Raw genomic sequence first — 14,737 nt, forward strand, 5'->3', positions numbered from 1 at the left:
TATTAGTGATTAGCTTATTTCTTGTTTAAGGTGTCCTCCCTGGAGTGACTGCTGCTACAGAGATGGTGAAACAGTTAAGGCTGAGGGAGAATATGGTGTTCCACAAAGATCAAGCCAGAGAAACTCTGTGTGGGAGGCGTAGATAGAAGAGATGTTCTTGTATGACTTTTTATGGAGTCCAGCTTCAGAATCTCACAGTGAGATGCCCTTCCATACAACCCGTGAAAGAAAGGAAGGGTTAGGGAAGTTCAGAGAGAGATTAGAAAGAGGAGAAAAGCAAACATCTAGCTTAGCATTTTATGATCTACAAGAAGTTATGACTTGGTAGTTTACAATCTGACATCCTTAAAATGGCAAATAAAGATCAGATTCATAAGGAAAAACAAGGATGTAAGAGTATCAATGACTTACTTCACTGCAGTGATAGTACTGAATGTTTTGCAATTCACCATGTAGAAATTACCTAAATCACATTTAAGTGGCACTCTTGAAATGCCACATTAAACAAAATAACCTGGACAGCAAAAAGAGGAACACATTCTTCCAAGCTACGTAAGTAGTCACCATTTTTCATCTTGATCATCTAACACCCGTACGGTACTTGCACCAACAAAAGTGCTAATCACACAATTTACAAATGAATTCTAACAGAAGATGTGTTATTAGATAATTAAAGCTTATAAGAAAATTCATACCTGATCACTTAAAAACACATTTTTCTGCATTTCTCAAAAACAAAATAATAGAAACGGAGGTGTCTCCAGCTGTGAGAAGAGTGTGTACCTTTTTCTTTTGGCGCTACCAGCGTCAGAGGTGGCCGAAGAGATCATGCTGTCTCCATCCTCAATGTCGTCCCTCCTGGCAAGCTCCTTTTTCTTTGCCTGAAACAGAGCAGATCCCAGGAGTCAAGCTCACTTGTTGAACACTCCTAGAATATATGATTATTAATGAGCTAGACATAGCAGATTCTTTTAGAAAAACACAACCGCATGGAGGATGCACAAAATTAGAGTCCGTAAAGATTTTCAATAACCCAATCAACAAAAGCCTGCTTGACAGAAAAGTAGGTTAAAAAAACAGATCCAGAGGGTTGAGGAATCAACAATAGCTAAAATGCAAAACTACAAAGGGCACAGACATTAAAAGCACTGAAGCAAGTTGTAGGGGCATCCGGCCCCAGGGGTCATTTTAAGTAAAGCCAATTCAAAGCCGGTCTCTGGTACCCTTAACTTCTTAAGCAATGGTGTGGCTAAGAAGAAACTTTAATGTGAGAGGTGAAAGAAGATCTACTTTTCAACACATGCATTTTTAAAGACCTTCTGCAAAACAGCTGAAAGTCCAACCACCGCACTTAGAGAAGATATACAGAGTACTGAAAGAAAATACTTGAAATCCACAGCACTGATGCTAGTATTGACTATACAAAATGAAGATTCTATAGGTGGTCTAAAATTGCTTTTGTTGCTTCCTTGCTCTGAGATTCTCTTTCCAGAAAGAGTCTACCCAAAACCAACGGACACACTTTGTATTTCGTATCTATGCCTTTATCTTTCAAAACCTATTAAGGGACCCATGACTCCAGATGCCCATCAGAAAGGATCTGATAAATTCATGGACACTGTACAATGATGAATTAGCTCTAAGGTGTCCTTTCTCCTAGGACTAATCCTACCTTAGCAAAGTCTAGGACAAAAGAAATAAAATCTAAATAACAGAATATTGTCTGTGATTGGAAGGAAACTTCCTGAGGACTGTAAAATTACTCCCCAGGCACAAATCCCCGCTCCTTCCACTCACAAAGGCAACTAAGTCTAAACTATTCTTTTACTCTACATGGTCCTGACAACTCTAAAAAAGTACCCAGCAGGACTTGTGGCTGAAATAAATGATGTGTCATTGCTGGGAGAAATCACACCTCTTAAAAGCGCAGCCTCGTACTTTGTGAAATCACCTCAGTCACACACGCTGCAGCCAAGCAAACCCAAGGCATCATACCTGCATGACTTGCTGCAATCTTAGGACCCGCTTGTAGATGGCTGAGTTGGGAACATTATAGCGCTTGGCATTTTCAAACATTAAATTCAGATCACACTCCAAATGATCTAAAGTTTCATATTCTTGGTTCTTGAGCTTTGTTCTGTGAAAGACAAACACATAGCTACACTTTGCCTTTACGAAAACGATGGAACATCCTTACTGAAAGTCTTAACAAGCAGTGACTGGCCTCTTCACTGGTGACGCTGATTAGAGGCCTGGTAGGGGCACTTTCAATACAGGAAGCAAAAGCACCATTGTAGTTAACACAACAGTCTACCTGAAAATCCAGAAGAATGAAACACTAGAAGAAGTAATAAGAGGACCTAGGTGTCAAGGTGGTCAATTACAAAGCACATATACTAGCAAAAATCCTAATGGAAAACCCATAGTGGCTAATATTCAAACCCCAAGAAGAGAAAAAAAAAATCAAGGAGGTTTTAAGCTACCTTAATGAAGAACCATGGTGATCTAGCCACTTCTGAAAATAAAAGTCCGTTCCCATTCATAAGGGTGAAAGAAAAGAGAAAGTACTGGCAACACCATGAAAGAGCAACTCAGGGGATACATGTATGTACAATGAAGATATCTTAAGATGGTAAATGAGACGCACACACATCAGAGTCCATCCACCACCACCCTTCCAATACAAACATTTGTAACTCATTATGATGGCTTAAAATTGACATTTTTACTTATTTTACTTAAAAGTCTTAAGAATTTTTTTTTTTTAATTTTTTAACATTTAGTTATTTTTGAGAGAGAGAGCATGCAAGCAGGGGAGGGGCAGAGTGAGAGGGAGACACAGAATCTGAAGCGGGCTCCAGGTTCCGAGCTGTCAGCACAGAGCCCAACGCGGGGCTTGAATTCACAAGCTATGACACATCATGACTGGAGTCAAAGTCGCTCAACCAAGCCACCCAGGCACCCCAAAAGCCTTAAGAATTCTGATACGTCTCTCAGACACTATGGCTATTGCTAATACCAACTCTCATAAAGTCCCTTATACATTTTATATGAAGTTAAGAGTCAGTTTGCCCTAACTATATGCACTTAGGATAGACTTTGAAATCTTCTGATGGAAGCACCCACAAACTATGTGCAGATTCCATGTGGGCTTAAAAAGACACGAGTGTTAGAGGACATCTCTGGGATGAAGCAAACAACAATGATGCAGAAACTCAGTTCTCAGTACCAGCTAATGTAGCTAGCACCCAGAATTTAAATTACAGCCTCAGACATCATTATTCAGGCCAACTCCCGGGGTAATGTGCTGAGTATTCTCAATACCCACAAAGAACAGACATGGAACTCAAACTTGTAAGTGACAATCTACAGTAAATCTTCAGATATTCATCAGACTGATGTTAATCAAGCATAGTAGGGATGGGATGGGCCGAATGGGGAATAAAAGACGGGGCTGACAAGCCTCAGCACAGTGATAGGTGGCATATGGAGCCACACTGTCTAGTTCCTGACCACTCTTCCATTTCTGTTGCTTTTGATGACACTCAACTATCATACTTCTGCCAACAAATCTTCCTAGGACTAGGCTATATAATAGAGTAGCCACTAGCCACGTGTAGCTATTTAAATCAAAATAAAATTTAAAATCTAGCTCCTTAGTTGCACCTGCCACGTATCAAGTGCTCCACAGTCACGTGTGACTAGTGGTTGCCATAATGGACAGGGCAGAGAAAACAGCATTTCCACCATCACAGAAAGTTCTAGTCAGCACTACTGCTGTCAATTTCCCTGTCGCTCCTATGGAGAGACAACGGAAGGTGGTCCAGCTCCTGTCAGGCACCACTGGCTTGTGGGTCCTTAGAAAGGAGGTAGATGAGTCACCCTAAAAGCTGACCCTGCAGAATTCTACTGTGCTCCCAGCTAGTTCTCAGCCACTTCTCCATTCCTCACACTCCCCTACCTGTGTGCCAGACAACTGTCAAAAAGTAAATTTAAAAAGGGGGAAGGCGCAGAATTATTGACTTAACAAAGCAAGGTTTAGACTAGAAAATTTTAACCAGAAGAAGGTTGTAGGCAGGTGACTGAGTTGGCTTGAAATATGTCTTCTTTTGAATTAATTAATTAGACTGAACAACAACAACAAAGACTGAGGGAGAAAAGAAACTAAGGACAAAAATTGCTGAGTTAAAAGAGAACCTCTCAACATCTAGAAGACTGTCACTACCTTTTCCAACATAAAGAGTATAAAAGACAATTTCCAAATGATTTTCTTCATGAATGGCAGCTTTAATTTCAATATTATTTTAAGAGGGCAAAATAAGCTGATTTTCTATTATCCTACCTGTGTACAAAACCTCCAAAGTTTGGATTAAGTAAAAACACCATAAATTTTACTGATCAAATGATGAACATGGAAATTACAAATGCAAAACCATGAAACACCTGTTGCTAGCCAAACTTATTTTCTAGGATCCAGCAAGTATAAGAATTTTAATTTCTATTATTTGGAAAGTGAGTTACCTGCCCTGGTAAATATCAGCTTAGTGTGATTTTACCCAATTATTTTTGTGTTGTTACCTCTATTTAGGTATACTATAAAACCTAACCCACACTGTGAGAGTTACAATATTACTTATTTCCTATTATTTTTAATAATGTGGTGGTTTCAGTATTCTGTCTGGCTGATTTCCCAATGATTATTTATTTGTTTGTTTATTTAAAAGTAGTCTCCATGCCCAATGTGGGGCTAGAACTCACAACCCTGAGATCAAGAGTTACCAAGCTCTACCAACTGAGCCAGCCAGTCATCCCTCAATGGTAATTTTCTTTTTTTTTTAAGTTTATTTATTTTTGAGAGAGTGAGAGAGAGAGAATGCACACAAGCAGGGGAGGGGCAGAGAGAGAGGAAGAGAGAGGATCCCTAGCAGGCTCTGCACTATCAGCACAGAGCCCCACAAGGGGCCTGAACCCACAAACTGTGAGATCATGACCTGAGCCAAAATCAAGAGTTGGATGCTTAACCAACTGAGCCACCTAGGCTCTTCTGATTATTTTACCATTTTCTATACAGAAAAGGGAAACCAAGATGGGCCATCTTTCAGGTATTGTTTCAAATAATGAATTCTCTAAGAGCTAACTATACTTATTCTGGGGGCTCAACTGTAGATACAAAATTTAAATACAGTTAAACTGTTATAATTAAAATATCACTGAGAGGTATAAGCAGAAAGATTTTTGTGTTTTGCTCAGTTGTAAGAAAATGGACAGTTAAATTCTGAGCTACATGACTTTTGAGTTGCCTAGCTGGAATAACTTTGGTTCACTTGCCTTGACTCTATTGTAGTACAAAGAATACCATTTGAATGTAATCAAATTTATTTCTCACCCTTCACATAGGAGTAATATTCAAGCATACTCTAGACATGCAAACATTTTTACCTTTAATATCCTTATCCATTTTAGGAAGGAGATAGATATGCAGGGCTCAACCATAAGAAAATGGATTTCTACGGAATAATGTAGAAGACATCTTACCTGATCTGTTGTAGGGATATGGGCATTTTAATTTGCTGATAATAATCAGGGTATTTTTTCTTTGAAGGCAAATGAAAAAAAGGTTCAGCTATAAGCTGCCCTTGGTTATTCCGACAGCTCCTAACTGTGTCATAAAGCTGATAAAAAGGATTTGAAACATCCATAAATGAAGTAATGCTCTCTGCTTCCGACTCTCCTTCTTCATAACGTGCAGCTAAATAAAAGACAAAAAAAGGTATTTATTTATAAGGGGAAGAGAGAACCAACCTCTAAAGCTTCTAACCACCTTCCAGTTTAAGCTTATGTATGTTTGAGAATACTTACATTAAAAGAATAGCTTCCAGCCCTCATTAAAGATGTTAGTAATGCTTAATTGCATGTGTAGAGAAATGTTACACAGAAACAGAATAAAATGTTACACAGAATATGTTATACTGTTTTTTAAAAGTTACAAAATAGTTTCTTTAAAAAATTTTTTTTTTAATGTTTATTTATTTTGGAGAATGAGAGAGATAGAGCATGAGTGGGGGAGAGTCGGAAAGAGAGGGAGACACAGAGTCCGAAGCAGGCTCCAGGCTCTGAGCTGTCAGCACAGAGCCCAACGCGGGGCCCGAACTCACAAACGGTGAGATCATGACCTGAGCCGAAGTCAGACGCCCAAATGACTGAGCCACCCAGGTGCCCCAAAATAGTTTCTCTTTTTTAAATGTGACTCCTTTAGAGACTCCTTGCTGTATGTGTCTGGCCAAGAAAAGCAGCAACCAGCCATACACAGATCTCAGAACTAAAGCAACAGCATGCAGTTATGGTCATAGAAATGTATACTGATGTTGGGTTGATATTGGTAGATCTGGTTTTGCTTTAACTCTGTGTGATTTTGCCCCACTGATCTATAGCATCCCTTAAGAATGAGGTCTTCCCTTACTGAGGGAAGTTTCAGACAGAAGCTTATCATAAAAACACCAAAACAAACAACATATAGTCATTTTTATAGAAAAACAAAATATATTCTTCATTTCCCTAAATTCTATAACAGCATATAAGGACCATAATTTAAGTTTTCCTTAATCAAAATCACTACTGTTCCCAGGTAAGAATGACAATCATTTATTAATTAAGTACTTAGTTACAGTGTTAAGAGATGGGTACACTACCAGTCTCAGGGGATTTGAGAGAGGATCTGGATCTAGTCATGGAGACAGAAGCAAAGAGAGGATCTGAAACTAGTTTTTTCTGACCCTACTACTGCAGACTTTCTCTGTAGAGAGCTTGCACATAGGTAGTTGATTTATATACCTAGATATGTTTTGTTGCTACTTCAACCCTATGTTTAAAAAATTACATTTTTTGGGGCGCCTGGGTGGCTCAGTCGGTTGAGCGTCCGACTTCAGCTCAGGTCATGATCTCATAGTCGGTGAGTTCGAGCCCCGTGTTGGGCTCTGTGTGGACAGCTCAGAGCCTGGAGCCTACTTCAGATTCTGTGTCTCCCTTTCTCTGCCCCAAACCCACTCGCATTCTGTCTCCGTCTCTCTCAAAAATAAACGTTAAGAAAAAAAAATTACATTTTCTTTTTGTGGCTGATTCCAGAAATTAAATAAATTTTTAGATAATGATCTTATATCTAGCACCTTATTATTCTTATTAATTCCAATAATTTATCTGTATAGTCTTTTCAGTAGAAAACTCAAAAGACAATCTTTCAACTGCAATCTTTATAAATCCTTCTTCTTTTCTGATTCTTACTCCTTCATTGTTGTCTGGCCTCTGATCAAAAGAGGTAACGACATTCTTACTTACAGTAAAGGGAATGCTGTAAGTATTTCCCTTGTGCTCTTTTTACCTTTTCTAATACTGAAGTGACCTAGCATTCCTGGAGCAAAACCAACTGTGTCATCATGCATTATCTTTTACAAATACTGCTAGATACAGTGTGTTTCTTTTTGTTTAGTTTGAATATCTAGGTTCTATCAGATTTAAAAAATAAACTGGAGAGCTCCTTTTTGGAGCTCCTTTTCTATTCTATGCAGGAGTTTGTATATAATTCTGTTCCTTGAATGTCTGGCCTGGTGTTTTTATGGGAAAAGATTTATAATAATTTTTTTAATGCTGATACAACTAATAAGCCTTTTTCTTCTTGAACCAGTTTTAGGTTTGTTTGTTTACTTATTTATTTATTTAATTTATGGGGGAGCGCAAGTGGGGGAGGGGTAGAGAGATGGGCACAGAGGATCTGAGGCGGGCTCCACATTGACACACTGACAGCAGTGAGCCTGATGTGGGGCTCGAGCTCATGAACTGCGAGACCGTGACCTGTGCTGAAGTCGGACACTCAACTGACTGAAACACCCAGGTGCCCCAGGTATTTATCACTTTCTAGGAGTTTGCCCATTTCATCTAAATGTTCAAATTTGTTTGCATAAAGCAGTTCATACATTCTTTCTAATCTGTATGCTCCCTGTTTCCCCTAGTATTTTTTATTTGTTCCTTCAGTTTCTTTCTTGATATTCTCACCACAGATTTGCCTATTTTATTAACAGTTGTAACAGAAAAACTTTGACTTCACTGATCTTCTCTACTATAGGGTTTCTTTTCAAACAAATTCGTTTCTGCTCTTAGCTTTCTTACCTTTTTTTCTATGTCTCTGCTTTTATTCTCTTATTATTTACTTATGTTGGGTGCTTAGTTCATTGACTTTCAGTTGCTTTTCTAAACAGAAGCAATCAGCCCTGTAAGTTTCCCTCCAAAATAGCCCTTTAGTGTATCCCTACTGTTTCGACATATACTATGTTCATTATTGCTATTGTTCAATTTCAGGTAATTAAATTTCTATTATAATTTTTCTTTTTAAAAAAGAGAAACCCAAACATTTGGAAATTTTTCTCTTTCCTAAGTGTTTGGTTTTTTAAATTTTTTTTTTTCAAGATTGGGTGCGTATGATAGGTGCATTATGGTCAGAAATTTGGTCTGTAAAATACCGAACTTTCAAATTGGTTGAAATTTGTTTCATGGCTAAGTACATGGGCAATTTTTATGACTGTTCTATGTGAATCTGAGAAGAACATGTATTCTCTAACTGCAGAACATTTGCCTGTTTATATTGATCTTGTTGTCTTAGGCTGCTCTGGTTGTAATTTATGTCTGTCTTCAATCAGAAGGTCCTGCCAAAAAGAAACTATAGCTTACTAAAAATGTAAGGCAGTGGCCTGGAAATCTAAGATGGCGTGAATGTCTCTCTCGGGGTTTCCTGATGGCATCACTAGTACTCACTATTTATCATTTATAGGCTTGAAACCGGGATGTGCTAAGGCTAGCAAACGAACTGTTTGGCAAAAGTATTTACTTATTAGATACAAGCTATAACACAAAATAAACAAGCTTTTGATAAGTTTGCCAACCAAAGAGTGGAATCAAAATGCAACAAAATAGCATGTACTCCAAAACTGACAAACTCCCAGACAGACCAAAGTTACTGTAACTTTCCTTCACCAGAAGGATCAGCTGAGAAGGCATTAACTTGTCAAGACCTAACACCTACCAGCTAAAGCATCCTCCTCACTTTCTGAGCCATACTGAAGTGCCATGGTAATTGCTGACAAACGACCCCCTTGGACTGTTCTTTTATTTCTACAAAGAAAAACAAGCAATCAGAAGACAGGAAAAAAATGTTATAATAATTTGGTTACTTTACAGGAAATAGGAACTATTAACAAAGCATTCACATAAAAAAAAAAAAAGAATTTCTATTCAACTGTGTGCTCAATTTATCTTTATACTTTTTATATTCCCCATAATTAATCTAATCCAAGAAGACCAATTTTTTTCTCTCAGAGTGGTAGAAAGCCTAAAGCAGGCTACTTGCAATTGTGTTACTTAAATGTAGCACTCTTTATTTTATGAAAAATACAGATTCATTCATAATTACTGGTTAATTCTCTTCTAAGATGCTCATATTCTACAGTGAAAAGAAATCTTACTTTTGATACCAAATCTTTTAGTATTTTACCACACATTTATTTTATTGTAAATATTAAACATTACCAGACAAACAACTTATGCTTATGCATTTTTCAGAGGTGAGATCAGGCCAACTATAGCACTTAACTTTTAAAAAGGCATTTGATAACAATTCTCATAATAACCCAATTATACCCAAAAGAAGTATTTCAAGATAGCCATCAGGCAAACACTAATATGCCTCGCCTCAAAAACATGGTCAGTTCTCAGATTAAACACACTCACTCTCTCACCGGTAATACTTGCTAGTGGGATTTCTCTCTTCACTAAGGCTGCCTTTACTGTGTGAAGGACCTGTCAGCCTGGCTGTGGCCAAATTTGATGGAGTCCTATCACAGATAAGATAAAAAAACCTTAGAAAATTGACAGCTGAAATCAGAATGCTGGGTAGACAAAAAGGAAACAAGCATTTTTTGGTTTGTTTCTAAATAGAAATGTTCAAGTATTTCTGAGCCTCCACAGCAGGCTTTGCTCCAAAGCCTGAAGACTGCAGAAGAGAATGGACCAGGGCTGGTCCTAGAGAGCTCAAGGTCCCTGCAGTAACAGAGGATCTGGTAATGAAACAAATGTCAGGGTCAGGAGAAAGCTTTGAAAGCAGCCACTCCAGCTTCCATTTCCAGTAGGAAGAAATGGAATCCAAGAAATAAGACTTGTTCAAAGTCCTGGAAGAGCCAGGATGATACTTTAGATCTCCTGACACCTGGCTATATGCTCTCGCTGCTGATATAAATATATACTATTATGTGTTACATACAAATACCATATTACACATGCACTTATCACATATAATGTGTTATATACATGTTATATATAGTATATATAAAAACAAATATATACATATATAGCAATAAAAGTAGATAGTGATGTTAAGCCTCAAAAATTGTTTCTTTTTATTTTTTATTTATTTTTAAAGAAGAACGTTTTTATTTTTTTTATTTTTATTTTTTTTTAACGTTTATTTATTTTTGAGACAGAGAGAGAGAGACAGAGCATGAACGGGGGAGGGTCAGAGAGAGGGAGACACAGAATCCGAAACAGGCTCCAGGCTCCGAGCTGTCAGCACAGAGCCCGACGCGGGGCTTGAACTCACGGACCGTGAGATCATGACCTGAGCCGAAGTCGGCCGCTCAACTGACTGAGCCACCCAGGCGCCCCAAAAATTGTTTCTTTTTAAATAAAGCCTTTCAGCTGCAATGAAGGGGCTGGGTAAGAGTTAATCTCTCTTCTCTTCAGAATTACATTACTAACTGTAAACATAATCTTCGAATGCAACATACATTTCGTTTTACACTGCACTGATCCCACTAGCTAGAAAATTTGGCAAATAATAAAGGCACAAGGATTTTAAACATTTTAAAAACATACCTCATTCGAAGGCTTGACTTAGCCATTTCATGATGTTCAATTTCTGCCTTTTTCATATAAAATATTTTTTTTATAGAATTTGCATCCTGTCAACATAAAATTATTTGGTTTAGAAAAAAAGGACAGTTTAAAATGCCATCAATCATGCACTGGACACTTTCTACGGCACTCTTCCATTTGGAGTAGACTTCCATTTAATGCCCATAAAGCTGCATCCTCTAACCTTTCCATAACTTTCAAAAACACAGTCATAATTCTATAGAAGTTAAAAAGCCTCCCACCTCTTTCACAATTAGTCAAGTAATGCACAAAAATCTAACAGTGAACAAGGAAAAATGAGTGAAAATGAACAACTCTACCTATGTCCACTGACCTAAAAATTGATATACTTCTAAGATTAAAGATTACACACACAAATTTAGGATGAATGTACTTACTGAAATCAATAGCATACAATAGATCAAATCTAGTTTCCCTTTTCTCTAAAATTTATTTTAGGGAAAATAATCAGACCATAAAGTACAATCTTAACTGCATCAACAAACTATTGGTACTGTACTACTAAAGTGTCCTATTAAGGACTAAAAATTTAAGAACTTTATTGTTCGTTTCTCTGATTTTTCACTTGAAGTTTCTTAAAAGATGAAAGTTTACTAAAAGATGAAAGATAAATGAACTACCAAAAGCAACTATATATGAATCAGTATTCTGGAAGTCAATGATTTTATTCTCAAAAGGTTTTCTGAGAATCCTTTGCTAAATTCCCAATGACATATGATTAATTCAAGGCATTTCTAAAGCAACTGTGTTATAGGACTACAAAATTTCTAGGAAAGACTCACATCACAAAGCAGTGAAGTAGTCATTTTACATTGTGTATTATACTATAGAAGTCGCTTTCTGTATTTATGAGGTTTAAAAGGAGACATTAAATCAATGTTTAAAGTGGCTCAAAAATGAACCTTACCTCTGGCATAAAGAGACATATAAATGAATGGAAGAGTACTGAGCTTCCAGAAATAAACCCATGCACTGATAGTCAACCTCTAGCCAACACAACTCAATGGGGAAAGAACAGTCTTTTCAATATAAGGTGGTGGGACAAATGAGTATCTCATGGGGAAGAATCAATGTAGATCCCCTACCTCACACCTACCTCAGGTATACACAAATTAATTCAAAATGGATACATTTAGATCTAAGAGCTGAATCTATAAAGTTCCTAGAAGAGAACAAAGGTGTAAATCTTTGTGGCTTTGGATTAAGTAATATATGACACTGAAAATTATAAGCAACCAACAGAAAAACAGACAAACTGCACTAAATAACATTAAAAACTCTGTGTCAAAGGACACTATCATGAAGGTGAAAACAATCCACAGAATGGGAGAAAATATTTGTAAATCATATATCTACTCTAATGTCCAGACTATGTAAAGAAATCTAACAATTCAACAATAAAAAGACAAGTAACCCAATAAAAAAATGGGCTAAGGATCTGAACAGAAATTTTTTCAAAGAAGATATATGAATGGCTGATATGCACATAAAAAGATGTTCAACATCACTAATCAGGGAAATGCTAATCAAAACACAATGAGATACTACTTCACACCCATGAGCATGGCTATCATAAAAACAAAAACAAAAACAAAAATGGCAAGGAAATGTTAGTGAGAAGGTGGAGAAATTTCAACTGCACATTGCTAGTGGGAATGTAAAATGGTGTATCTACTTTGGAAAACAATGTGGTGGTTCCTCAAAAAGTTAAATATAAAGTTAACCATGTGAACCGACAATTCCATTCCTAGGTATGTACCTAAGGAAAATGAAGATATTATGTCTACATAAAAGCTTACACAGCATTATTTATAATAGCCAAAACGTGGAAATAACCAAATGTCTAGCAACTGACAAGCGGGTAAACAATAAGCGGTATATAAATGTAACAGACGAGAACAAAGTACTGACACCTACTGCAGCATGAGCTCCGTGAGAGCACCGTAAAAGCACTGCGCTCAGGGCAAGAGGCCAGACACACAGGACCACATGCTGTATGACTCCACTGATATGAAATGTCCAGAACAGGCAAGCAAATTCAGAGACAGAGAGTGGACTGAGCTCCTAGGGCTGAGAGACGGGGGGCAGGGGAGGAATGGAGTGACTGCTACCCGATTGTGGTGATGGCTGCACAACTCTGTGAACACACTAAAAACTATTAAATTAACCTAGAGTGAAATGTATGGTATGTGAATTTTAACTCAATAAAGTCATTATATAAAAACTGTTGGCTCGGGTGCCTGGGTGGCTCAGTCAATTAAGTGTCCGACTTTGGCTCAGGTCATGATCTCATGGTTCATGAGTTCAAGTCCCGCATCGGACTCTGTGCTGACAGCTCAGAGCCTGGAGCCTGCTTCAGATTCTGTGTTTCCCTCTCCCTCTTTCTCTGCAACGCCCCCCCCCCCCCCACACTCTGTCTTTCTCTCTCAAAATAAATAAACATTAAAAAATTAAAAAGAAAAACAAAAAACTGTTGGCTCTACATTAAGGTATCACTCTTACCAATGAAAACAACAACAAAACACTAACCTTGAATACTTGAGAACCAGGCTCATTATAAGTTTTGGCATTTTTTGCTAGGAGATCTATATCTTTGGCCATTGCATGAATGCTCTTGTAGCTTCCATTCTAGAGTAAACAACAAAATACAACAGTTCCTCTTATTGAGAGTTAATCGGTATGACCTTTTAAAAAAAAGAACTCCACATATTTTTATTATTATTATTTTTTAATGTTTATTTATTTTTGAGAGCAAGAGAGACAGAGCATGAGTGGAAGAGGGGCAGAGAGAGAGGGAGATATAGAATCCGAAGCAGGCTCCAGGCTCGGAGCTGTCAGCACAGAGCTTGATGCGGGGCTCAAACTCACAGACTGCGAGATCATGACCTGAGCCAAAGTCAGCCACTTAACCGACTGAGCCACCCAGGCGCCCCCTAACTCCATACATTTTTAAATTGTCACCATATTCAAAGACTTCATTGGAAAATACACGTCAACAATATATAAAGTCATTCTCTCTTTTATAAACTATTACAATAGTCCATTTACACACAAGTTTTTGAGGTAGATAACAAAACTAGAGCTATGTTAAGAATCATAAAAACATAACTTTTAAAAGATCAAATAAGACAAAAGTCATTTAATTTAGCAAACATGTAGTGCTTACTATGTGTTAAGCACTGTTCTAAGTGCTTTATGAATACTAATCCATTAAGGTGGACTTGAGAGTGTGAAGTAAGACTCCTCTAGTTGTACAGACTACTTCAGATGAAATAGCCTAGCACAGAGGTTAACATTTTGTGAGTACCTACTATGCACTAGGCTCCATGTTAGAGCTGTTACATCTTAAAGCTCACTCAGGTCCAAATAACCCAGGGAAACTTAGAACTGCCTTCAATTTACAAAGAAAAGGAAGAAGGGAGACAATCTAGGCTAAAGGTACACATGACTAATGAGAAAGACACAGAAATGAACAAACACATTCTAGAAAGACTGAGAAAACCAAATTAAGTAGAGTGGAAGGTTAGGGAGGGCAGAACCACAGCACAGGCTGCAAAGGTGAGGATAAATAAGGCAGAATCCAGGCAGCCAAAGGAGAGTAGCGGGTTATTTGCCATGTGAGAATACCCAACATCTGAGCATCCTCTTTTTTTTTTTTAAGATTTTATTTTTAAGTTATCTCTACACCCAACATGGGGCTCAAACTCACAACCCCAAGATCAAGAGTCACACGCTCTACTGAAGGAGCTGGCCAGGAGCCCCT

At 37.7% G+C, this 14,737-nt stretch overlaps 2 protein-coding genes across 18 annotated transcripts in view; one reads left to right on the top strand and one right to left on the bottom strand.

Annotated features, from left to right (window-relative positions):
* PBRM1 (polybromo 1) overlaps positions 1–14,737 on the bottom strand; it is a 111,427-nt gene that overhangs the window by 63,496 nt on the left and 33,194 nt on the right. For 14 of the 17 annotated variants that reach the window (XM_042979109.1, XM_042979111.1, XM_042979120.1 and 11 more), the window contains 7 exons: positions 13,504–13,602; positions 10,915–11,000; positions 9,783–9,878; positions 9,071–9,159; positions 5,536–5,749; positions 1,996–2,137; positions 784–881 (listed from right to left, as the gene is read on the bottom strand). In XM_042979109.1, the coding sequence (XP_042835043.1) occupies positions 784–881; positions 1,996–2,137; positions 5,536–5,749; positions 9,071–9,159; positions 9,783–9,878; positions 10,915–11,000; positions 13,504–13,602 (824 nt within the window). The remainder of the gene's footprint in view (positions 1–783; positions 882–1,995; positions 2,138–5,535; positions 5,750–9,070; positions 9,160–9,782; positions 9,879–10,914; positions 11,001–13,503; positions 13,603–14,737) is intronic. The other 3 variants (XM_042979121.1, XM_042979117.1, XM_042979122.1) reach the window with 1 other exon arrangement.
* GNL3 (G protein nucleolar 3) overlaps positions 1–14,737 on the top strand; it is a 108,152-nt gene that overhangs the window by 48,394 nt on the left and 45,021 nt on the right. The gene's annotated exons all lie outside the window — the stretch shown is intronic.

The sequence above is a fragment of the Panthera tigris genome, chromosome A2, assembly GCF_018350195.1.
Source record: "Panthera tigris isolate Pti1 chromosome A2, P.tigris_Pti1_mat1.1, whole genome shotgun sequence".
In the NCBI taxonomy this organism is placed as follows: domain Eukaryota; kingdom Metazoa; phylum Chordata; class Mammalia; order Carnivora; family Felidae; genus Panthera; species Panthera tigris.